Source organism: Colletotrichum acutatum (genome assembly GCF_030867785.1).
Source record: "Colletotrichum acutatum strain CBS 112980 chromosome Unknown BDZ83scaffold_118, whole genome shotgun sequence".
Taxonomy (NCBI): Eukaryota; Fungi; Ascomycota; class Sordariomycetes; order Glomerellales; family Glomerellaceae; genus Colletotrichum; species Colletotrichum acutatum.
Genome location: NW_026849112.1, coordinates 44547 through 68552, shown reverse-complemented (window position 1 = coordinate 68552; position 24006 = coordinate 44547). Strand labels below are relative to the sequence as shown.

The window sequence follows — 24006 nt, the reverse complement described above, 5'->3', positions numbered from 1 at the left end:
CATCTCAAAGGCGGGGGATGCCATTTGACCCATCGCTCAGCCGTCGGGACGTACTCGGAGTAGTAGCCTCCCCATCGCTGTCAGAGCTGCCCCTCGTTCGGCTGGTGCTACCAACGCTACGGTTGGCCATCCGGCTGCGCTCGACTTCCTCTCGGCTCTTGTTCATGAGCCATGCCATATGCATCTTGAGAATGCCCAGGTTGCTCCTGATCTCGGTGATCTGATCCTTAATCGGCATGACCTGGTTCAGGACCATCACTGTCTGACGGCCCTCAAGGTCTGTGAACTCTTTCTTGAGCTCCTCCATGCGACGTTCCATGTCTTCGTAAATGGTCATGACGGCCTCTGTGGGTTTGAACTTTGGTCCGCCTTGGACGTTGTTGAGGTTGAACACGTCGTCCCAGGAGATGCAGTCCCGTCGCTCGTCCTTCATCGCCATGATCTGTCGCTCCTGGTCTTCCGTCTGCTTCTGCAGTTTTTCGATTTGTTTCTCTTGTGATTTGACCTTTTCTCCAACGACAGCAACCACCCTGAAGATACACTCGTCTTGATGAGTTGCTAGTGTCTTGCGAAGTGCCTCGTGCTTGCAACCAAAGTCATGGTATGTGCAAGGGACCGAGGTTTCCGGGCAATGGTCGTCGCGATGTTGTCCCAACTCGGAGAGCTTGATGGTCTCTCCACACTTGGTACAGTCTGTCGTATTTTTCGGGCAAACTTTGTTGATGTGGTCGGCCATCGACGCGGCTTCCATTTTCTCTTCGCAGTATTCGCACGTCTGCTCAAAGTGCCAGCACTTGCCAGACACGGCCAACCACTGTTCTACCCTCTTATCACATGTCTTCTCGGGGCAGTCGTGCAGCGTATATCTGCAACTGATTGTGTGCTTGACGACCTCATCGCGCTTCATCTTTTCGCTGCATCCTCGCTCTGTATTGGGGCATTCGACTACCAGGCTGTCGAGGATGTTCGTCAAAAGTCTCGACGTCTTGCAGTCCCTCGCTCGAAATCTTGTCCGGTCGATGGGACAGGTATCGGATGAGAGAATATGGCGCTTCAGGCATTCCAGGCAAAAGGTGTGGTCGCAGGGCGTGATAATCGGCGTAATGACGGGCAGCTTGCAGATTGGGCAAAGTAGGTTATCGTCGGGTTCTTCGACATAGTTAAGGGCGGAGAAGTCGAGAAGATCCTTGACGTGACTAGGACTGATGGAGTATCGAAGAGCCTCCCGGGTCGCAAGTTCTTCGACAGGCCACTGGGTAGGAGTTCGTGCTGTTTGTCTAGGTGTTAGCTAATTGGACCCGGAGCTAATGACCCGGAGCTAGATCCGGGTGATTTCCATCAACTCACGCGTTAGAGGGATCGGGACTTCCTCGACGGAGCGCACGGCATTCTCGACGAGGTTGTGTACGAGATGGGTGATGGCCGCGTCTTCGTTGGGGAAGTCTTGATGCGACATGATGAAGGTCTCTCCTCTCGTTATCGACTGAGGCACGCTTGTTGTAGCAGAGAGGATTACGAGATGTCCAGGAGGACCATGTTTGGGGCCAAAGCAGCAAGGAGTGAGGGGGGACGAGCTGCGGTGTTTTCCTCGTGAAGTGGTTCGGGTGGTGACGGAGGTAGGGGATCTGCTGCGGTTGTGGATAACCTCTGGTGGCGCAGAGGGCGATACTCCGGGGGCAGGCGCGGGTGAAGAAAGTGGAGGTTCGAGAGATCCAGTTGAGGCCCAATCTCCAATCCAAATAGACTCTGAGGGAAGCACTGGAGGCTCTCGGCAACAGGTGGGAGGGTGACGTGACTCGAGCCGAGGGTCCATGTCCCCGATAAGCCGATAACGCTCAGGAAACGGCCGCTAAAACGCCGTGTCACTAAGCTTCGCACGGCTGAGAAGCACAGTCCCCGCCCATGGCATTGTCTGCCGAATTGCATGTGCTCGCTTTGGCCGATTGCTTTCTTTTGGTAATGAATAAGATGCTTCGTACATGGAGAAATGCAGATACCCATGTTCCCGTTCCCGATGATGACGTCGATTAAGGCCATCTTACTTTAAGTCGAGCCAACATCGCAAAGATGAAATCCCATTCTCACTACTGGGCCGTCGACTCCATGGCTCCACAGCTCAACTAAGAACGTGAGGGCAAGCATGGGCCTTTCATTCACAAGGTATCTAGCTCGATGAGTGAGAGCCTAGGTACTGGCAAATCCACTTCTCGGAAATATTGATTGTATTGAAACCAAAATCCAAGCCCGATAACATTCCAGATGTCAAATTACCAACCTTGCCAACAAAGCCAGTCATCTACAGACTAGGAGCCCATGTTTCTCCTCCTCTCCAATCTCCACCAGCAAGTACCTCTGGCGTGCGTCTGTAGGCGTCCGGCAAGATCCCCTCAAGAACTCCCTTGATCTGCAAAGCAATCACCTTTGAAAACCACCGATGCTGAGCCGTACCACCAGCAAACATCCAGAGGTTGTCGACTCCAGGGTGCCTCTTCCAAAGCCCACGAATCTCGCCCTGGGCGTCCACACCCCAAGTAGGCTCGAGCCGTCTCGCAATGTCCTCGGCTCCGATTCCCAGGGTATCTGGGAGATTCTTTCGGCCATCAACATTTCCGAAGCCAATGCACCAGACTATGGCATCTGCCTGCAGATTGCTACCATCGGATAACACTAGACCGTTGTCGGTGTAGGACTTGGGCACAACCCCGGACCGAACACCGACCTTTCTCGTCGTGATGAGCTCCATGCCGCTGCCCATGTCTACAAAGTGCCCTCCGCAACGCTCGATGAGGTTCACGAGCAGGTCGCCAGTCAGGGAGTCTTGCACGCGGAACCCTGCTCTCCTGGCCTCTGCGTATCGATCCCTGAGTAGTGAAGGTCAGCAAGGGGATAGGATTACGGTTCCGGGTGCTATACGTACGGCTCTTCTTGGGCTAGCATCGCGTGGACCAAACCCAGGAGGGCCCCGCCAATAGCCAGCGGGCCTCCGTTCACAATCACGTCCGCGTCGTCAGGGGCTAAGATGTCGTAGACCCCAAAGCCCATCGGGTGAGCAAAGTACGTCATGGGAACGACGTACGTCTCTGATCGCTGCACCATAGTGGTCTTGAGACCTGAATCGTGACAGTCGACCAAGACATCGAATGCAGTGTTCCCAGAGCCGATGATGGCTACGGACTTCAACGGAGGGGAGAAGGCATTAGCAGCGCGACGAGACTTTCTCATCCAACCCCCGGAGATACTTGTTGTCATCACTCACCTTCGCCCCCGCTGCAACCAGGTCGCTAGCATTTCGATACGATGCTGAGTGTATGTTGGGCCCCTTGAATGATTCTCGGCCCGGAAGATCTGGCAGAGGCGCGGGTCCCGCGAAGCCGGCGCCGCCCGTAGCGAGGACCATGCATGTGCAAGATAGGGTGCGTCGAAGATCCCCCGTCTGTATCTCAACATTCCATATCTTGCTCTCTTGATTGTACCGGGTTGCAGTAATTGTCGTACGGTGTAGAACGCGGCGGTCTAGGTCGAACTCCTTTGCGAAAGCGACCATTTGGTCGGCTAGTTGGTCACGTGTGAGACCATCATTGGAAGCCTGGGGATACGCTGATCCAAACTGTTAGGAACGGTTTGAGGGCCCCTTTGTTACCTCATGGCTACAAGATTGAAATAGGAGATTCTTCCCTTGAAGGAAGAAAGCAACGACGGCGGCGCGCGAATCGCCCTAGGGTTAGGGTTACGATTGTACTCTCTCCTGGCCCCGTGCCCATTCCATGATGTGCGGATGAACAAAAAGGCTATTCTGGCCTCTAAGAGCTCGGTAGTACTCACGAATGTATGGGGTCTCGCAGAACGACTTGTAAACGTGGAAGCGCATACAGTCGTATCTGGTCGCCCAATTGTCCCCCACCCTTGCATTCCGGTCGACCACGACGTAGTCGATGTTCAAGGCCTTCAATCGAGCGGCAAGGATCAAGCCTCTGTAAGGAACAATGTCAAATGCAGGTAGGTTTTCGGAAGGCGCTTACAGACTTACCCATTGCCGCCGCCGACAACCAGCACACTTGTAGAGATATGGCTGTCGTCCGTCACAGGAGTCGAAGGGACTCGGAGCAGACCCTCATCCTCGGGGAAGTCTTCGTACTCGGACAGGTATGTGCTCATGGACCAAATCTTCCATTTATTGTCGCCTGAGTCCCGGCCGCCAGGGATAAGCATCATCTTTCCTCGGCAGGATGCCTTGGGAGAACCAGTCAGGAAGATAAATTCGCAGTCGAGCCATTTCTAAATGGGGCTTCATCAGCATCGGGGTAGAGACCAAAGGTTTACTTCTTTCCCCGTACTGACAAGTTCTGTGGTGGCCGATAAAACCTGGGCCCTCTCAAATTGGAAGCTCTGGGCCTTGCGAAGAGCGAAGAGTTCTAGCAAAGCCAATGCAATGACACCTTTGCCATTGAAGGTTCTGATATGAGCTGTGAAAGACAGTGTATCTTTCCAGTGACTGGAAGGTTCGGCGAAGAAGGCTTCAATGGCGTGGTGCTGCCCCTGCTGAAGGGCCTTTGACAGGCCCGATACTATGTCGTTTGCGATCTCATCGGCATCGATGGTGTCCCAATTATCTAGTAACTCTGCTGTATTTGGGAGCGTCTCGTAAATGTCCTTCCTGATGTCGACCTTGGGAGGGTTATCTGGTAGCTCCATAATGGAGTCTAACACTGTGTGCTTTCGTCCTGCGGTTCTAGTTGAAGTTTTGACGCCAGGCTTGCAACCCGAGGCATGGCAGCGGGAGGGGCAACATGACATTTCTTATGTGACATTCTTCCATAAAGGATGAAACCCCGAGTGTACATGTGTGCTCTCCTAGTACCACGGACGTTCTTGCCGCAACCTGCAGGTCATGTTGACTGGCATTTTCGGAAGAGCATTCGGGATATGCGGGTGCCAACGAGGCTTGGGGAAGGCCGTAAGCAGATTCCTTCGTGGTAGAAAGTTTTAGTAGCTTGCTCACAAGGCATATGGGATTTCGGGGGGAAGTGCAGCATTCTGCTAACAACCAAGCAGAAGGTTGACATTCGCAGAAAATGGCGTACACTTGGCTTGCAGATGCATAGGGACGGTGTCCGTGATGATACGCTGACGCAAGATGTGCCCCAAAGCAGTAAAATGATAGGACGAAAAGGCCGATGTATCTGACGAGCGTCTGCTGTACGCTCAACCATTTCATCCTTGGGCAATCGTTGTGTTCCTCGAGGATGTTATTAGTGCTTACCCTACTAGTATGTTGTGAAACTAGCCGATTCGTAGGAGCGACAGCATTTCTTCTGGTTGAACGGGCATTGTGGGGAAGTATGCAGCCCTGATTCTTGAGGTAGTAATCCTACTTGCTAGAGGATAAAAGAAAAATCCAGTACTGGAGTAAACTTTGCCATGCCGTGCTATCTACCATTGTCTCTTCGCATAAAGCTCCTCGATCGAGCGTGAACGTGCAGCAAAGTATTAGTATTTTGTGACCACTTAGCGATAGTTGCTCGAAAGAAAGAAGGCAGTTGTATACGTTTTGTGCCTGATCGATTTGGCTCATCCAAGTGTAGTACCTGTGTTATCGTAGTAACCAATTGAAACTAGGCACAGGCTTGTATACCTTGCGATCTATGAGTTTCCGTGATACCTTGATGCCTTGCGGATTGGATTACACGATTAAGGCTGACTTTCCCTTCCTTAGTTCCGGTGGTATATGCTACTCTTTCCCACTTCTTATGGAAAACTCGGGTGTTTCGTGCCCAAAGACTGGCATGGCCGACGTTGATATCAAGATGAAGTTAGCAGCAATAGGTAGAGTGGCAGATTAGATAAAGCACAACGATAAAGCTCTCCATCGGCCGGTTCCAGGCGCCAAGCTGCTTGTGACACCCCGCGACGCCCGGGATACCCTTGTTGACGAACACGAACGGTGGCGCAGCAGCTCCCCCTGGCTGTTTGCTCCAGAGGATGAACGAATGGACGAATAGCACAACGTCATCTCATCACAGGGGCGGCGGTACGGCCAGACAACTTCCCCAAACGGCACCCAGCAAGACCAGCTCGCCCGGCCTTTTCGCTCCGCCGGTTACGAAAACCTCTAGGCAACCAGGTAACGACCTATGTTTGTCTTCCTTCATACGCATAGTCTGTACTCTCCGCACAACTCGTCAGCTCCAACCTGAGGCGAACAACAAGTAACCCCCTCCCCCGCAGCTCCGCAGCTGAGCTTATCTTAGCTCCCTTCAGCTCTCCAACCCCATCGTCTCACCCCAAGTCTTCATCTCCAACAGCTTCCTCGGATCTTCCATCCGTACCTTCGTCACATCCCACAACATACAAACCACCCATCGCAGCTCATCGGAAGCCGGACGGCCAAGTGACAAGATGCCTCCATTCCCCATGCCCCCCCACGATATCTGGAGCCAGGACGCCTTCCAGCACTCGTCCTATAACCCGACCCCGATCCCCCGTAGGCCCCACCCCCAACCCCAGCCTGGCGCAAGCAACAGCAGCAGCAGCACCCGCGTCAACGTCAACACCCGGTCTTCAGAACCTGGCCCCAGTGATGCCGTCACAAAGGAGTTCTTCAAGCACTCGAGCGCCAAACGCGTCAACACCGACGCCCTCATCTCAAAGGCCCTCAAGGAACAGTACCCTCACCTCGAACTCGTCGTCGTCCCTGAGTCCCTCGGTTATGGCAACGGCTGCAACCTCCTCGCCTACGCCCAAGGTGGCCACGCCACGTTCGAGGTCATTGACGACAAGGATGGCAGCAACCTACCCTCGTCCCTCGAATGGCTGCTGTACCTGCCCCCCTCCCGGCGCATGGACGGCAACCTCGGCGGTCTGGCTACGATTACCAGCTTCGGCAAGTACCTGTACAAATGGCAGGGTCACGAGTTCATCGTCTACCTCGTCGATGGACGCGACGGCGTCATGCCGTACCCGATCAAGAACTACTACGTCCTCGCGCCGCAGACCTACCACGTCGATCAGCTCGTTCTGGCCGCAGGCAAGTGGAGCAGCGACCTCCACGAAGAGGTGTGGGTGTTTGATCAGGGGTACTGGCAAAAGAGCCACGAGCTGTTCAAGAGCTTCCGCGATGCTTCGTGGGAAAACGTCATCCTGGACGCGGACATGAAGAAGGCGCTCATCGAGGATCACCTATCCTTCTACAACTCGAAGGAGACGTACCAAAACCTAAAGGTGCCGTGGAAGCGCGGTCTCATCTACTATGGGCCGCCGGGCAACGGCAAAACCATCTCCATCAAGGCCACAATGAACATGCTATTCCAGAAGGACATTACGACTCTCTACGTGCGCACGCTGGCTTCCTTCATGGGACCAGAGTACTCTATCCAGCAGATCTTCGGCAAGGCTAGAGAGTACGCGCCCTGCTACCTCGTATTGGAGGATCTCGACACAATTGTCTCCGATGACGTCAGAAGCTATTTCCTGAACGAGATGGACGGCCTCAAAGCCAACGACGGGATCTTCATCATTGGCAGTACCAACCATCTCGACCGCCTTGATCCAGGCATCTCTGTAAGTTTTTCACCATCGCGAGGCGAAGCGGTGTATCCACAAGGTCTACAGGGCTAACACGCAACAGAAACGCCCATCCCGCTTCGATAGGAAATACTTCTTCCCCGACCCCAACCTAGAGCAGCGCATCGCCTACTGCCACTTCTGGCAAAACAAGCTCAAGAGCAACAAAGAAATCGACTTCCCCGACCAGCTCTGTGAGGCTATCGCCAAGATTACGGACAAGTTTAGCTTTGCCTACATCCAAGAGGCCTTTGTGGCGGCCCTGCTTGCTATTGCGCGACGCTCGGACCACCGCGGTAGCAGGAAGCGAGACAGCATCGAGGCTTTGACGGAACAGCTTGAGGATGACTGGCTTGGTGTTGTCGATGATGCTGAGGATGACGGTGACTTGAAGAAGTTGACGTTGTGGGTTGAGATTAAGAAGCAGATTGAGATTCTGAGGGATGGTATGGAGGAGAAGAACTAAGGTTTGCGTCGGTTACTATCCCAGGACTGCATATGGACGGGACACGGCTTTGCATTGATCGAAGTGTACGATAACAGCATGCTTCGTAATGATTTGAACGATATCGAAGAGTTCCTAGGTTGTGTCTGTGAGTGACACTGGTGCCGATGCAGAAGTCGAAGTTGCAGGAGCCGTGCTAATAGCAGCTGGCCCACCACGCAGTCGATCGGCTGCCTGGGTGAAGAACGAGTCAATCCGAAGAGTGACAGGAAGGAGGAGCAACTCTGAGATCGAGTCGATGTGTCGATTCAGCCGCTGCAGGGTGTCGTGAAAGCTCTCCAGTAAGTTGAAGGCCGACGTGACGTCTCCTGGCTCAGTTGCCAGCACAAATAAGTAGGTGATGAAGTTGCCGCAGAGTATGAATTGAGATCGGGCGTCTAGGCATGGCTTAGATGTCGGCACACATTTTCGCAACTCTATGGGGATAAGGGTATGGGCAAAACAGAACGGAGACGTACGGCAGCCCCAAAAGCCTTGTAGGTCCCCAGAAGTTAGTTCACTCATGAACATCGTGAAGCTAGCAAAGTCGGAGAGTGCCGTGCCAAACCACAGGCGAAGATTAGATGATGGCATTGCCTTGGAAACCTTGGTAGCTGGGTTCATGAGAGCGCGGTAAAGAAGCGCCAAGTGGGCGTAATACGCTAGATGTAGGGGCGCTGCTCCTGTCAGATCTAAATCTTCGCCGGGAAATCTTTGAAAACATACCGTTGTTGGATATATCTGGCGCCTTACCGGGATGAGGTATTGAAAGACATTGCGGCAGTAGTGTCGACCAGTTGTGAAGCTCTCCCTGGAGCAAGACCAGACGCCCTCGATTCTCCATTTCTAACTTCTGTGAGTATGGAGGGGAAAGCCTAGTTACCTGACTGAGCCAACCATTAGTCCTCTATCCTCGGTGTCCAAAGAGGTTTCTGGAACAGAAGGTACTTACAAACTGCAGTCAATTACTTCTCGCAAGGTCTGGCTCACCTTTACCAACTCCAGAAACCGCGCTCCAGAAGCAACATCAAATCCTACATTACACGGATAAACCAGCGATTTCAAGTCCTCAGGAACGCTCTCATCGGATCGCAAATCTTCCATAGCAATGGATGACGTGTTGAAAGAGGTAGGATAGATATGCGGTGGGTTTCCGTGGCATAGTGCCGACCATACGTCAGTCACATACGTAGCCCACCAAAGCTTCCTTCGCAGCCTCTTCTCCCACGCCGGGATATACCACTTCTCAGCGTCCTGGTGTAGCCCGGTCATCTGGGCAGCGGCTACGGCCTGCGCTGTCGATGTCCAGGTTCTGGGATGCGCGATACTGTCTGTCCTGTTGGGCGTCATGTGAAGGAGGAGCAGGGATGCTTGGAGCTTGGCCAATTTTGGTGAGTCGAATTCTCTTTGCAAAGAGCCTGTGGCTAGGTCGGCGAGCTCATGCTGTTGGAAATGAAGGGAACCTTGTAGCGACGGCTCAGACTTCCAAAAGACTGAGGCTAGTGCGTATACTGCCCCGCGGAGGGAGGCGGGAAGCTTTGATTTGTCGTCGGTGTATTGTCTTAGAAAGCTGACCTTCGACAGAACAAGCAATACCGGGTGAATATGTCTGAAATATAGACGTACGAGCGTAGGACCGTGAGGCTCAACCAGTTCCTCTATCGCACGAGAGGCTTCTTCCCGGGCCATGTTGTCGTGGGCTGTGAACTCGTCCTGTAGGAGACAGAAGTGAACCGGAGGATCCCACGGGTATCCGCCCCCTTTGTAGACCTGAATGAACTCTGCGTCGATTTGATTGGGCCCGCTGAGAACGTCTGAGCGGAAGGAAGCAAGGAAGTGGGTGTCTTGTTCAGCTGCCGGGCCCATGCTGTGTGCTGTCCTATTCTCGTGATCTTCTAGTGTCTGCAGGTAGGGTGCTGGGATTACTTCGATTGGGTCACTACGAGTCGAAAGGCTTATGTTATTTGACGTTATCCTCGGAGATTCCGAGTTACTGGAAGGCCCATCTTGCGCTGCATCTTGAGGGGCTGATGCGGATGCGAACGAAGATGCAGATGGAGCCGACCCAGAGGCAACACTATCCGAAGCCGATGACCTGCATTTAATGCCTCTCCCCTTGCAGAAAAGGCCTGTACCCCATTAATCACGCATCTTGAAGGCACATGGACCTGGGAACCCACACGACTTACAAGGTGGTGTAGAGGTGATAACACACGCCGTCTTTCTCTTACGGCATGCGTCACAAGGGCGATTCTTTCGGCTTCTCGGTTGTCTTGCCTGGCCGAACTCGCTCGGCACTTTGAACCTGCGTCTTTGGGAAGACTTCTTGATATCATTAGGCATGGTGTCGATCGGAATTCCAATTCCATCGAGGGGTCGTGATAAGGTTGGTCGATGGCGGTTGGTGTTGTGGAAGGGAAGTTGGCCGATACAGTTGGCCGATGCCGATACCGCCTGTGCGCATTTTGGTCATCAATGTTAGTGGCTTACATGCGGGACCTGTCACTGCGACGCTAGGGCGGGGTGATAACATGCTCCGCCGGTCAACACTTCACAAGGGTTCAACCCCCTTTCTCATATTACAACTGCGATCCTCATTCTTGCTGTCGTTTTGATCACGATCTATATCAAAATAACACTTACGGTTTCATCATTATGAAACCCTTAGTACGTATTTCAGGGACTTTACCGGGTCAAGATGGCTCGATAGCTCGATAGGGACTGCAGCAGTGACAGAAATAGAGATAGATGTAGATAGCGAAAATGATAATGAGAGTATGTGTACTATAGTATCTATACATTCTCTTTGAAGGGTGTGGCGGAGTTTGCTGGCTTGCCTCCATGCCCAGAAAGCACTTCAAGAAGTTCAGGAGTCTCGGCTAGCGTCACATCCCACCTGCTTTGTTGCATTTGTTGGAGTTCACGGGCCGAGGGCGCATCTTTAATAAAAGCATCTAGACTTCTCGCCGGTAAAAGCCAATGTAGCAAGGCGTACACCAAGCCGCTCGAAAGCAGTCCATAGACATACGACATGGAGTACAGCTCCGTGGCGCCCTCGCTGACAGTTACTGACGCGTCGACGGCGGCGATAAAGCCAGGCATGCAGGGTATCACACCAACAAGCCACTGAAGAGCGAGTCAACAAAAATTCTAGTCAGGTAAAGATGGAAGGGAGTAACTCACTGCCACCGGTGCTCGCCAATTGCAACCGTATGAGAACCAGTAGATGCTCCCTGAATCGCCGCGGTACAAGTGGTCCACGTTCACCTTGCTCTTGTTGACAATAAAGTAGCTAGATATCATCAGTCCCGTCATCGGAGCCAAGAAGACACTATAACTCGAAAGGACAGTGAGGAAAATCGTTGCAGTGTTGACGAGACGCCACGGGTTGACGACTACGCTGAAAATCGCGGTGATGTAGGCGCCACGACGGATGTTCAAGTACTTGGGAAACGTCGCAGCCAGGTCAAAGCCGCCTGCTAGCGCGTTTCCGGGTACATTGACTCCGATCTGGGATATTACGAGACAAAGACCCGCGAAGAAACACGCCGCCCGCGTCCCAGCCGTCTCGTCCTGGGCCAGCAGCTGAGCAAAGAGCGTAGGCGGGTTCCAAATGGCCTCGCCACCAAATCGCTCCTGGGTCGCTGCGGTGACGAGGATACCAATCAGAGAGCTGAAAATGCTATAAAAAGGGAACGAAATAGCTTGGCCTACGATGGCGTGCCTGGGCTGCGAAGCGAAGCGAGAATAGTCGTTTTGGTTCAGGATACCCGCTGCGATGGAACCGATTGTTGATACGATGCCGTAGATCATCAGCCAAGCCACACTGTCCGGTCCTCCTGTGTTGGGCAGGGCTGACCCTGAGGTGATAGTATCACCAAAGCCTGAGGCTCCCATGGTAGTGAGAGCCCATATGAGGAGCACAACGAAGAAGGCAAGGGTTATGGAGCAGGCAAAGTGGAAGAACTTCTCGAGACGGTGAGGACGGATCCAGACGACTGGGAGAGAAATGACGCTGAAGATGATGTACGAGACGAATTGCGCAGTTGTCATACCCGTGTCCGCTGGCATGCTGTTGGGAATGTGGGATTCAAGCTTTGGGTCCCAGGAAAGAAGGATCACATAGATGCACTCTCCTCCGACCCAGGCAGTGAAACCATACCTATGTATAATGTGTTAGTACAGATCAACATGTCGGCAATGTTGATATCATGGGTACTACGAACCAGACTAGAGACAGGCAGTATGAGTTTATGATCTATTATGTGACGTGATTGTATGACGAGTAGGGAAACTTACCAAGGGACAGAAAGATGCGATTCCAAATGACGAATTGTGATCCCCACATTCCCCATACCGCTCGACTGAATACAGGAAAGCCAACTAGGTAGAATCAGCAACCAAGAAAGCCTGCTGTAAGTTGCACTTTGTAAACGTACTATGATAGTAGCTGCCCGGAAGTGAGTTGATAATTACGACGGCGGTGGCAATAAGATTGCCAAGAATGATACCTTGAAACACGTTAAACAGAGCTGAGGAAAAGCGGAAGATGAATCAGACTCACATATGAAGGCCTGCCACCAAGTCAAACCTAGAGGGATGAGGGCACTGCCGGTCAAGTAGGTGGTGACATTGCAGTTGACCAAGAGCCCTTGCAATCGGTTAGCAAAGAGGACCTAGTACATATAAGACTTCACGCACAAAAGTTGTGAAACGTCAAGAAGCCCCAGGTACGTCTTTGAGCCTCAATAGGTCGAATGTCATCGTTCTGTCGAATGTTGCGTTAGTGTTATCTTGACTAGCGACCCTCCCCTAACAGCCGACGACATTAACGATGTGCGGAGGTGGGCCGAATTTACGTACAATCCAGCGGGAAACATGGGGGAGTTCCACCCGCTTCAAGGCGGCTTGCAACCCCATTGTTTCCTTCGATGTTGGTTATTCTAGAGCAAGCGAATGAAACGATATTGCAAAGAGTTGTAGACGAATGGGTCACTGTCTATTCGAGTCCTTTCGCTTCGGGCATAAGTGCGGCACGAGACATGTATGATTTGAAGAGGAGTGCCGTGGAAGATATAAATGTTGGTCCATGGTGGTGTTATCTCGGCACTCTGCAGTCATTCCACGTTGCGCTAACAAGGATACTTATCACTCTCTGGAGCGTTTTCGGGATTTCTACTTGGTGTTATCTCAATTCAGGGAGAAGAGCACAGGGCCTCGGCTGGGGATGACCCTTGTCCAAGCTGAAGTTGGCCGATCGATCGGCCAACTTGGAGGCCATGGACCCCTCAAGCGGGGCTTCCCCGGTGATTGTATGCCTCCACTTACATGGACACCAGTAGTTGATCTAAACTCTTTGATCATTCAATGTTTCGTCGGTGTTGTTGTCGGCCAACTTCTTATCGAAGCCACTATTTGCTAAGACTGTCTTAGTCAAACCTCCTTTGTTAAGAGCTTGCCATCCGCCAACCACCATAAGAAGAGAAAGATAGAGCAAGTAGTTTACTACGGGACGGAACCACACCAAATATTCCCCGTCAACCTCACCCCTCATTCATTACACCATACCAGAGTTCATCAATCATGGCTCTTTACCGTATAGGTGTCGACGTAGGTGGCACAAACACCGACGCCGCTATCCTCGACATCACGGCCACAGACACGCCTGGCCGCGGTGTCCTGGCTTCCCACAAGGCCTCAACTACACCAGACATTACCACCGGCATAGAAGCTGCAATCCGTGCTGTCGCTCAGAGCTCAGAAATCGACCAGAAGCGAGTCCTGAGTGTAACTATAGGCACAACGCACTTCATCAACGCTCTTATTGAGGCTGACAAGCGACGGCTTAGCAAGGTCGCTGTCGTCCGTCTTTGTGGACCATTTACAAGACAAATCCCCCCATTTTCGGACTTTCCCTCTGACCTCCATCGTATTCTAGATGGTGGAGTCTACTATCTCGATGGAGGACTGGAGATTGATGGTCGGGAGATCGCGCCGCTCGACCACGAGCAGATTCGCCAAACAGCAAGAGACATCGTCGCGTCTGGGGTGAGATCAGTTGCCCTTGTTGGTATCTTCTCACCGCTGGATCACTCCGGCCTGCACGAAGAAACTTGTAAAAGAGTCATGCTGGAAGAAGTGCCAGATCTTGATGTGGTCTGCTCCCATGACATAGGCCCACCTGGTCTTTTGGAGCGAGAGAACGCGACAATTCTCAATGCCGCCATTCTCAGAACAGCACACAAGGTCACCCGAGGTTTTAAAACCGCAATGGCACGGCTGAAGCTCGCCTGTCCACTCTATCTATCGCAGAACGATGGCACACTTATTAACGCTGATACGGCTGCCGAGTTTCCCATCAAGACCTTCGCTAGCGGTCCGACAAATAGCATGACTGGAGCGGCTTTCCTCGCCGGACTGGATCGAGCGAAGAGGACGACCACAGATTCTACCAAGATCTCAGAAAGGAAAGAGATGGAGCCTCAAGTGCTCGTCGTTGACATCGGCGGCACAACCACAGACGTATGCGCCTTGCTACCGTCTGGCTTCCCTCGACAAGCGCCCGGGTTCGTGGAAGTTGGGGGCGTGAGAACAGCATTCTCAATGCCCGAGGTCGTCTCAATCGGACTTGGTGGTGGTAGCAAAGTGAAGATGACCTCCGAATTCGGGGATGTCACGGTTGGTCCGGGGTCAGTTGGACACTTCCTCACTGAGCAGGCGAGGGTCTTTGGCGGTCTGACACTAACAGCAACGGATGTTGTGGTGGCTTCTGGGAAAGCGAGCCTGGGAGACGCGAGCCTCATTAAAGATATCCCAAGCTCAGTCCTCGAAAAGGCGCGGCAGAGAATCAAGAAGATGCTAGAGGGTGTTATCGAGCAGATGAAGGTCTCCGCTGCACCCGTGCACGTGCTTCTTGTGGGAGGCGGTGCCCTCCTTGTCACAGACAACCTCGAAGGCGTCGAGAAGTGTATTCAGCCTATTCACCAAGGCGCCGCTAATGCCGTTGGCGCTGCTATTGGCAAGGTTTCTGGCGAAGTGGACGTCATTGAGATCCTCGAGGGAAGAGACGAGAAGGCAGTTGTTGCAGCGACGTGCCAGAAGGCTATCGATCTAGCCATTCAAAAGGGTGCAGCTTCTACAGACGTCCACGTTGTCGAGGTGAACAAGATGCCGCTTCAATACGTCGACAATGGCGCCATGAGGATACAAGTCAGAGCTGTCGGCAAATTGAGCGTTCCCGGGGATCCCACTTCCTCGCCCGAGAGCATGACGCCAGTCGAAGAAGAGGATAAGGAGGCCGAGGCGCCAAAGAAGACTGTTTCGGACGCTCTAGAGCCTACCACCAAGCCCTCACTGCGGGTAGATCTCGAGACCTACCGGCCTGACGTTCAAGAAGGGGCGTGGTACGTCTCAGAGGTAGATCTGGAGATGATTTCAACAGGCTGTGGTGTACTAGGAACTGGCGGCGGGGGTCCAACCCACCACGAATTCTTGAAAAGCTTGCATGTCCTACGCAATAGCGAGCCAGGCAAGATGAGGATCATTTCACCTTCATCTCTCGCCGACACTGACACCGTATGCTTTGGCTCCTGGTACGGCACCCCGAGTGTCATCAACGAGAGAATTGCTGGTGGCTCTGAGATCCCCAGCGGTATCGATGCAGTGCGAAAGATCTTGGGAGATGTGCCTCTTCATGGGGTTTTCATCGACGAGATGTAAGTGGCAAATCTGAGGTCGGTTAAGCACGTTGACTGATGAAGAGCAGTGGTGGAGGCAATGGTCTCAGTGCATTTCCAACTGGAGTACATTATGATATACCGATCATCGATGGCGACGCGATGGGAAGAGCATACCCAACTATGTATCAAGGTAACAAGTGAAAGCCGCTGCAGAAGCCATGATCAGCTAACAAGGCGTCTTGAATAGCCACGCTGAGCGTCTATGGTCACCCGCTAACTCCCTGTGCTCTCTCTGACGCAAGGGGCAATGTGTGCGTTGTGATGGTAGGTTGCTTCTTCGAGCACAACCATTCTTCCATACTGACCTGGTTCAAAAATAGAGTTCTGATACGCCAGTTCGCCTGGAGCGATTCCTGCGTACGGCAGCAATTGAGCTCGGCCTCGGATGCGCCGTTTGCGCCAGGCCGCTTCCCGGCTCGGCCATAAAGTCCCACGGCGTCCCTAACACCCTATCACAAGCCTGGTATCTAGGTCGTGCAGTTCATATGGCACGGAAGAGGAAGTCTAGCTATGTCGATGCCATTGTAAGTAAATTGTCGCACGCGCCATTTGGCCCGGAGTAGAGACTACCCCTGAGAGGTCCAGGAGGAGTTTCTCTATGTTCCTGTTTCTCATGATGCTGTGCCGGATATCTTCGACTAACCCGCTCCCAGTTCGAAGTATGTGCTGGGAAACTTCTTTTTACAGGCAAGATCATCGATGTAAGGCGCTATGTGGGTGGTGGCTATACGATGGGCAGTGTCCTGATCGCCGCCCTTGCCGACGAAGAGAAAGACTCCGAAACGAAGAACACATCGTTTCCAGACCGGCATATGATCATACCGTTTCAGAACGAGTACCTTTACGCGGCTCTCACAGACGAAGAGGGTTCAGAAAGCGGCCAGCAAGAGGTGTTGTGTACAGTGCCGGATCTTATTTCGATTCTAGGCCAGGATGGAGAGGCTATCGGGTCTCAGGATCTCCGCTACGGCTTATGCGTGAATGTTATCGCGCTACCTGCTCACCCGCTCTGGAAGACGGAGAAGGGGATGCCCGTGGGAGGGCCTCAAGCCTTTGGGTTGAGCATGCCATTCATTGGGGTTGGAGAGTATACCGAACCCAGGAGTGTCATTGACGAGTACGGGGTGTAGGGAATTACAACACGTTGCCCGTGGAAGGTTCTTACGGCACGAGTTTACAACCAGTAATTGACACACAGTAATCAAGGATAACGATCAATCTCATGAAAAGCATGATGAACGGTTTATTGCATTGAGAGTGCCATCCTCTGCCTCACCACAGCGGACATGGTACCTATGTCGGCTACTTATGCTGATCCTCTGCAATGCCGTTTCCGTGTGTTCCATTAAATCTCCGAGTTCAGGACTTTCGCATCATTCAGAATGTGCTGAAAAGGGGCAGAAAGGGGTATTCGGGTAACTTGAAGGTCTCTACTGGCCAAAAGCGCGGTAGTGACACTCCGCAGACCTCTTGACTACGCTCTAAAGAGTGAAACAATTAGCCTTAAAATTCAAAGAATGACCTGAGATTACCGCGAGAATGGATTGTAAGAGTTTACCTCGCCTGTGGTGTTCTTGATGATCTTGCACCAAGGACCGTTGGCAATCTTGTTGCCCCATTGCTTCATGGACCATTCCTGAGTCAGACCACCAATATCCGACTTGAGCTCGTAGGGCTGATCACCACCCTTGAAGGAAATGGTCAACTTGGCACCCGAGTTGTCAGTGGTGACAAGCTCACGAGGAAGCTTGACAGGACCTCCGCCATTGCTGTCTCTGTTTGTAACAACGTTGACCTCCTTTCCATCCTCGATCTGGACAATACTGACTGTCGCAGTGTGATTCGAAGTGCCATCACCCAAAGCAATGTCCTGGGTGATGCGGGCGATGCGCCAGATCTCGGCCGTAGAGGTTGGAGCGGCGGCCGAGGGCATGACAGTCAGGGTGACACCGATGTCGTTGGTGACGGTGACTTCGGCAGTGGCGGTGACCCAGACGACAACCTTGCTCTTGGAAGAAGGAGAGTTGCTGACAGGGGAACCAGACATCAAGGACCGACCGGAAGACTGACCACCAGGGGACTGACTACCAAAAGGCCCAGACATCGAAACTTGACCAGAGGACTGACTACCAGGGGAGCCAGCTGAGGCAGACGCGGAAGCGGGAACGGAACCGGAAGCCGAAGCTGAGCCACTGGAAGCCGCGGCGGACGACTTTGCAGGAGCGGCGGGCATCGGGCATGACTCACTTCCATTCTCGTCACGCTTCAGCTCAGTGCCCGGGGGACACCAGGAGAACTCGTAGACCGGCCAGGTCTCCCAATAGACCTTGATGGTAGGCTTGCGGATCTGCGTGCCATCAGGAAGCACCTCCACGACATGGGCTGGATGATACTGCCACCAGATGAGGCCATAGGGTGGGACGTAGTTGTCCATCGGATAGTTCTCGTCCGCATTGGGCCAGTAACCAGGGCCTTTATGGTATCCCACATTGGTGAACTTGTCCGCGGGAAAGCCAAGGTGGTTGGAGACCCAGTCTTTCCATTGCTGGAGCCGCTCGGGATGTCTAGGCGGCAAGTAGTCGGGATAGTTCGGGGGTACAGGGTTGCTCCATTGTCCGCCAGTAAGTGGGTAGATGAAAATGACTTGGAGAGTGTCCTCGGGAATATTGTCGAAGATCGGGGTCGTCTCCTTGAGTTGCATGATTCCAGGATATGGTGTTTGGAACTGACCTCTGGTGCCGTCTTCAGGATCAGGCATCGGGTTGCCAGGTCTAGGAGGCGGAGGGTTTGTCAGTCTGTTAGGTCTGTTCGGCTGCAAGACAAATTCCCCGTCGCCAGGGCGATCACCTGAGCCGGTCTCTAGAAACTCGAGAACGCCCTCTCGGAACTCCTTATCAATGTCGTACTGCCCGAATCCTTGGTTCCAGAAGTTGGGAACCTCCCAGACGTGACTGGTGTAGATGCCTCTCTTCGTAATGATGATGATTCCGCTACAACCCCAGAGTGGTCCGGTACCTCCCATCATAGGCTGGTCTCCCCAGACATCGGCATGCATTGTAGAGTAACCGACCAGCTTCTTTGTGCCGTCAACGAAGTCCCCAAGAGGTCTCCAATGATCCAGACCATCGCAGTAGTGAGCCAAGTACTTCCAAGCGCGGTCAAACCAGTTTTGTTTACCCGCAGGCCAGGTCGCAAAGTTCGTGAGTCCGTCAGGTCCGCCGAGAATCTCAGGATCTGGCTTAGGATTCCACTCGACGAATTGGGAACGTTTCGAAAGCCCTGATCTCTTATCCTTGCAGTTCTGGCAGCTCGAGTCAACGCCGCCGCAGTAGCTCTCTGTTGAGGTTGCGGACACAGTTTTGATGGTCGTCGTTGTGGTAGTTTCAACCGTGGTGCTGCAGACTATAGAGGGTCTGCAGGTGGCCGTGTTACAACTGGTGGTGAAGCTTGTAGACGAGTCGGAACCGACAATAGGGCTGGCGGTACATCCCTGGTTGCAGTCGGGGTAGACGGTGGTGGTTGCTGTGCAGGAGGCTTCAGACGAGGAAGTGGGTGTCTCGGATGGCTCTGATTCATCGTCCTCGGGATCTTCGGGATCGGTAGGGTCATCCTTCCTGACTTTGCGAGGCTTACCCTTCGGCTTCTTGGGAGGCGGCTGGATGTCTTCATTAGCGGATGCGTCGAGAAAAACAAAGAGTCAACTAGAGGGATGGACATACCTTGGCCCAAGGGAAACCGAGCGGGCCCGGAAGATTGAGGGCTGGGAGATCGCAAAAGAGGAAAGGAATAAGGCACTTCGGATGACATAGAAGCTGTCCTCCGATGCAAGACCATGCGGGGAAGATTGTCGGCCAGGCCTGACCATCACGAGTCGTTGTCTTGGTGACCTCGGTAGACGTCCAAGTGAGCCATGTCCAAGGTTGGACACCTTCGGGCGGCTTGATCGTGGCAGTCAAGTAGAAAGTCGTGAGATCTCCACCCTCTGAAGAGGTAGAAGATGTGACCGTGGAACTAGGGCCATTCGATCCACTGCTCCCTGGAGCAGCAGTTGAGGTCGGCGTAGCAGAGTGCTGAGTAGAAGAGGCATGGTGTGTAGAGGACACGGTGCTCTTTTGTGTGCTGCCCGGGGATGCGTTGGTAGATTTGTCGTCATCATCATCGTTGCCCTTCTTTGTAGATGTCTTGGAATCGTCATCATCACCCTTCTTGGTTGACTTCCAATCTTCCTCGGTAGAAACGATGGGAACTAAGGTAGACTGCTGATCATTCTCTATCGTAGATACGGAAGTGGTCGTTGCGTGAGCGCTGCCACCGCTGGAAACAGATCCCGACATGGATGAAGTCTCAGCATCGTGATCAGTGCCAGAGGGAGATGTTTGAGGTACATCGGTGGTAGTAGTCACATCTGAGATTGAAGTCTCGATAGAGACAGAGCCACTGGAGATGCTGCTGGACGATTGAGATGGTCGGGGACTGATGGTCGACGCTGGGGAATGGTCAGGGCCTGTGGTGGCACCAGAGGTCTGGGCTGTACCACCTTCGGACAAAGATGTCTGCATCGAAGAGGTGGGGGCAATGTCACTTGAGCTACCATTCTGACTCTTCTGAGAGGTGGAGGGTGATTTGGTAAAGGGCTCAGGCAGATCGCGATTTCCGGTCTCAGTTGTTGTCGCTGCCGAGACAGTTGGCTGGTGACTCTGGAAGGAGGATTCAGAGGACAACAAAGACTCGACTGGACCAGCAATTGTAGAGTTCCAGTTCAGAACAGTCGACGAGGACCCATGATTGACCGCAGTCGTGTTCCAGTTGGTAAAGCTAGAAGAGGAAGCAGAGTGGACGATTGTAGAGTTCGAGGATTGAATCAGGCTGGTTCCAGAACCTCTAGTCGTGTTGAGGTAGTGGGAAGAGGACTGGGTGGTGACCAGGTCGGAACTGAAGGAATAAGAACCCTCAGAGGCGCCACAGGGAAGCGTGATGAGAATTGAGGTGGTCACGATGCGAGTGACAACGCGACCTTCTTGGAGTTCAGAGGTGGAGATAGAAAGACTGGTTCCGTCGGTGGGAGCGGTTGAGGCGAGTGATCCGGTGAGATCGTCTCGCTTCTTGTGGTCTAGACGGAGAGAGAAGATGGTTAGATGAATCCACATTGACGTGAGATTGATAATTCTTACCTCTGCCACGAGCCTGGCAGATATTGACCGCAAGAGCGAGGAGCAAGAGCGGGATGAGACGGTGGCACCAAGCCTTCAAAGAAGACTTGTGCTTGCCCATCGTAATAGGTTTCTCCTCTGTGTCGGTTAAGCCAGGGTCTCTTTCGATATCCGGCGCCGATGGAGTGAATTGAAAAGATGGATTGCCTGTGAAGAGAAGGGAGTTGTGGGTGAAGACAACTCAGAGTTGAGGGTGTGCGCGGGAAGAAGAAAAAGAAGGAAAAGCACAACAAAGAAAAGAGAAATCGGAAGGGAGTCAGGTTGCTCTTGTGGCAGGTCAATAAATCTGAAATTTGTGAATGGGCTCACAATTTAAGCAATATGTGGGCGGGCGGTCAAAAATCTCTTTGTTTTCCCAGTCCCTGGCTTGTCAGTGGTTGGGTCAAGACGAGAGCACGTGAGGGTGAGGTGAAGTAAGATGCCATGGAAATCGAGAGAAGGAACAGTTCGAGGTGAATAAAGACGGTGGCTGCTCCTCCGTTCATGATCGAAAAGCTCGCATGTATTCTATGTGAATACCCAGGTCTTCTGAGAGTGAGTTTGGCAACTGAGGTATTACTGAGGGCTCCCTGCTATAGCTCCCTGGGGTTAAGATTTTGACTCTGGCATCTCTTTTGTAAAGTAATGTAATGATACCACTGCTTCCACCCCGGGATCGCGATGTCCCATTGGCCGTGAATGTGGTATAAAGCTATAACGTCTGCCCAATGACACAGCATCCGAAGATAGGGGAAGAGAGGAAATGTCTTTGGACGCGAGTTAACAAATCCTTAGAAAGAATTGTAGGATAAGTTAGTTTGAGTGTGTATGAACTTTGCTATTTGCTGGCCATGTGACAAGCTAGTCGAACCGAGTTTCTAATTCTCCTATAAAATTGGGTACCTGCAAGTAGAGAAGGTCCACAGGAACGGATTACGCACCTTCCTTCAGACCAACGTGATAACAGAGTGAATAATAAAATATTCATCCTTAATTCCTGGTTCATTTCATCGGGTGAAAAACTGTTGGTGATTGTTCCTAACCGAAAATCAAACCCTGAATAGATAGTCCGTGGCAGATCGATGGTATTGATCTCATGGTCTTTGCAACCTTAATCCCACCTCGTTTCGATCATAAATGACTAACTAAGTGTCCTGATCATGTAAACCTTCACTTCAAGGCATAATTTCATTGCTGTTAGCTTGTAAAAGGAAAAAGAACCTAGAAGCCTGTATCTCAATGTCTGCTTTGTTGATCATCTCGATCGTCAATAGTCTTGCGGTGAGGTTCTAAATAATGAGATTTGACCAATTGGTTTCACTCGTGTACATCGCTAGATCTGGTTTAAGTCCCGATCTTGGATAAAAAGGTTTCTAAACTAGAAGCGAAGTAGCAATTTTCAATCCAACTCTTCTTGGGGCAACAATCTTTTGTGTAATTCAACGTCGCCAAGAAGTCGAGCTACCTTAATCTCAGCACAACTGGCGTTAGTATTCGTAAATACATTCGAATGAAAGAAACTACGTCAGCCAACAGTGACTAGAGAGATCGTTGGACCTCCAAAGACTGTGTTCCTTGGCTCGATGTTCTACTCTCCGACGGTAGCCCCTATTGGACTAACTATTCTTAAGTCCTCCCTACGAACAGAGTCATATCCATGTCAATCCTCATCGTCAAGAGAGAAGGTTTCGCGATGTTCAGAAGTATTCCCTGGCTTGGAAACCTTGTTGAGGTACGGATATCGCCATTATGTGAGATTAAGAGCTCAAGCCTGTTGTCAACACCGCAAGGCCTCGATCTGCTTTTGGAGGCGTGACTCCGGTATTTTACGGTTAAAAACTGTGGTTTCGAGGTAAAAGTGATGGAAAAACTGAATACTAATGTCGTTATTACCTACTCATGAGAGGGGGGGGGGGGATTTGGTCAAGCAAACTCCAATTGTTCTGTCATGGAATAACCATCCGTTTGCTTCTTTCCACCTAGTCGACAATCGATACTGATACCGCGGTTATCTCCCATAAATTGGAAATTTGCCCTATAGACTTGAAAATCTATTGAGGCTACCATCTGACATCGCTGGCGGCCACAGGCGTATGCTGTACTTGATGTTTGCTGAGGCGCGACTGCAGCGGCATTGGATTGTCCATCTTGGCCAGGTATTGACATAGAAGATGGCAAGGAAAATGTATTGCAGAACGCAATCTTTACATCGTTTCAACTCGATGAAACCCGGGAAACCTCCTTAGCTCTTATCGGAATACTTAGATCAGGGCGGCTCATCTTGTCCCCCAACCAAAGAGGACAATGGGGGCAGGTGTTAATCACTGAGCAAACATATACTTAGGTGGGTGTCGTTTTGGATGATTACTGCGTCTGGGCGCGCAGAACAACCAACACAGAAAGACAAGGCTAATCTTATGAATCCTTGCTCCAGCAGTGTCTACCCTTGCATGAAGATATCTGCTCAAAGCTTGCAAGTCAACGTAGGGACTGTGGCCGTTGCCGATTTGCCGTCTTGGGCGTTATGGATAGCGCCGGCAAGAACCTAGCGTGGGCGGGTGGCTTGCAGACCACATGCACTTTGTGTGGGTGGGCGTCTAGAAGTGCGACGATGAATTTGGTAAGATCGTCGTGATGTGTGTGACTACCTTAAAACGAGAATGCCTAGCCCCATTCAAGTATGTATTTCATATGAGGTGGACATTGCTTGGGACACAAGATCAACGAGTCCGACGGATGAAGACATATAGAAGATTGCTCAACAATGTAACGACTTCATATCCAACACACCTTCTATATCCTCTTTTGCATTATCTTGCTGCAACAAGTGCTGCAAGCTGGCTTGCTTTCCCCATTAAAGTGTGAGAGACAAATTGCGAGTCAATACATTATCTCTGTGTCCCCAAAATTAGCAAGCCTTGAAGTCCCGAACTTCTGGTTGCTATACGCGAACAACATTGTAACTTCCAGTGAAGGTGACTTCAAGGTATCCTCTAAAGTGCAGATATCTAACAGCCCAGATGTTGGTGAGGGA

The 24006-nt window shown here is 52.0% G+C and overlaps 8 protein-coding genes across 8 annotated transcripts; 3 read left to right on the top strand and 5 right to left on the bottom strand.

Annotated features, from left to right (window-relative positions):
• Positions 1-4: 4 nt before the first annotated feature.
• Positions 5-1456, bottom strand: BDZ83DRAFT_587725 (TRAF-type zinc finger protein; the record flags this gene model as incomplete). Its single annotated transcript, XM_060506068.1, has 2 exons — positions 5-1269; positions 1348-1456. 2 exons carry the CDS (start codon positions 1454-1456, stop codon positions 5-7), a joined length of 1374 nt encoding a protein of 457 aa, XP_060360450.1.
• Positions 1457-2073: 617 nt separating this feature from the next.
• On the bottom strand, positions 2074-5104 carry BDZ83DRAFT_45822 (uncharacterized protein). The gene is made up of 7 exons (XM_060503214.1): positions 5082-5104; positions 4339-4966; positions 4028-4275; positions 3823-3971; positions 3257-3597; positions 2918-3174; positions 2074-2861 (listed from the first exon to the last, which is right to left on the bottom strand). Exons 2-7 carry the CDS (start codon positions 4792-4794, stop codon positions 2297-2299), a joined length of 2016 nt encoding a protein of 671 aa, XP_060360449.1. The 5' UTR covers positions 4795-4966; positions 5082-5104; the 3' UTR covers positions 2074-2296.
• Positions 5105-6411: 1307 nt separating this feature from the next.
• On the top strand, positions 6412-8026 carry BDZ83DRAFT_587690 (ATPase; the record flags this gene model as incomplete). The annotated part of the gene is made up of 2 exons (XM_060506067.1): positions 6412-7557; positions 7625-8026. The coding sequence occupies 2 exons, from the start codon at positions 6412-6414 to the stop codon at positions 8024-8026; spliced, it is 1548 nt and encodes a 515-aa protein (XP_060360448.1).
• Positions 7878-10454, bottom strand: BDZ83DRAFT_45813 (fungal-specific transcription factor domain-containing protein). The gene is made up of 5 exons (XM_060503212.1): positions 10234-10454; positions 8997-10173; positions 8771-8931; positions 8524-8721; positions 7878-8442 (listed from the first exon to the last, which is right to left on the bottom strand). Exons 1-5 carry the CDS (start codon positions 10385-10387, stop codon positions 8141-8143), a joined length of 1992 nt encoding a protein of 663 aa, XP_060360447.1. The 5' UTR covers positions 10388-10454; the 3' UTR covers positions 7878-8140.
• Positions 10455-10515: 61 nt separating this feature from the next.
• BDZ83DRAFT_708127 (NCS1 nucleoside transporter family protein) lies at positions 10516-13130 on the bottom strand. The gene is made up of 7 exons (XM_060511556.1): positions 12908-13130; positions 12746-12812; positions 12609-12695; positions 12484-12555; positions 12340-12427; positions 11228-12206; positions 10516-11170 (listed from the first exon to the last, which is right to left on the bottom strand). The coding sequence occupies exons 1-7, from the start codon at positions 12962-12964 to the stop codon at positions 10838-10840; spliced, it is 1683 nt and encodes a 560-aa protein (XP_060360446.1). The 5' UTR covers positions 12965-13130; the 3' UTR covers positions 10516-10837.
• Positions 13131-13627: 497 nt separating this feature from the next.
• On the top strand, positions 13628-16346 carry BDZ83DRAFT_761688 (uncharacterized protein; the record flags this gene model as incomplete). The annotated part of the gene is made up of 4 exons (XM_060515193.1): positions 13628-15759; positions 15810-15913; positions 15971-16047; positions 16104-16346. 4 exons carry the CDS (start codon positions 13628-13630, stop codon positions 16344-16346), a joined length of 2556 nt encoding a protein of 851 aa, XP_060360445.1.
• A 102-nt stretch (positions 16347-16448) lies between these two features.
• Positions 16449-16913, top strand: BDZ83DRAFT_587737 (uncharacterized protein; the record flags this gene model as incomplete). The annotated part of the gene is made up of 1 exon (XM_060506070.1): positions 16449-16913. A coding segment is annotated over one exon (465 nt), but the record flags the coding sequence as incomplete, so codon positions are not given.
• A 127-nt stretch (positions 16914-17040) lies between these two features.
• BDZ83DRAFT_734148 (uncharacterized protein) lies at positions 17041-21054 on the bottom strand (the record flags this gene model as incomplete). Its single annotated transcript, XM_060512935.1, has 4 exons — positions 17041-17264; positions 17342-19438; positions 19503-20893; positions 20955-21054. 4 exons carry the CDS (start codon positions 21052-21054, stop codon positions 17214-17216), a joined length of 3639 nt encoding a protein of 1212 aa, XP_060360443.1. The 3' UTR covers positions 17041-17213.
• Between the last annotated feature and the right edge of the window lie 2952 nt (positions 21055-24006).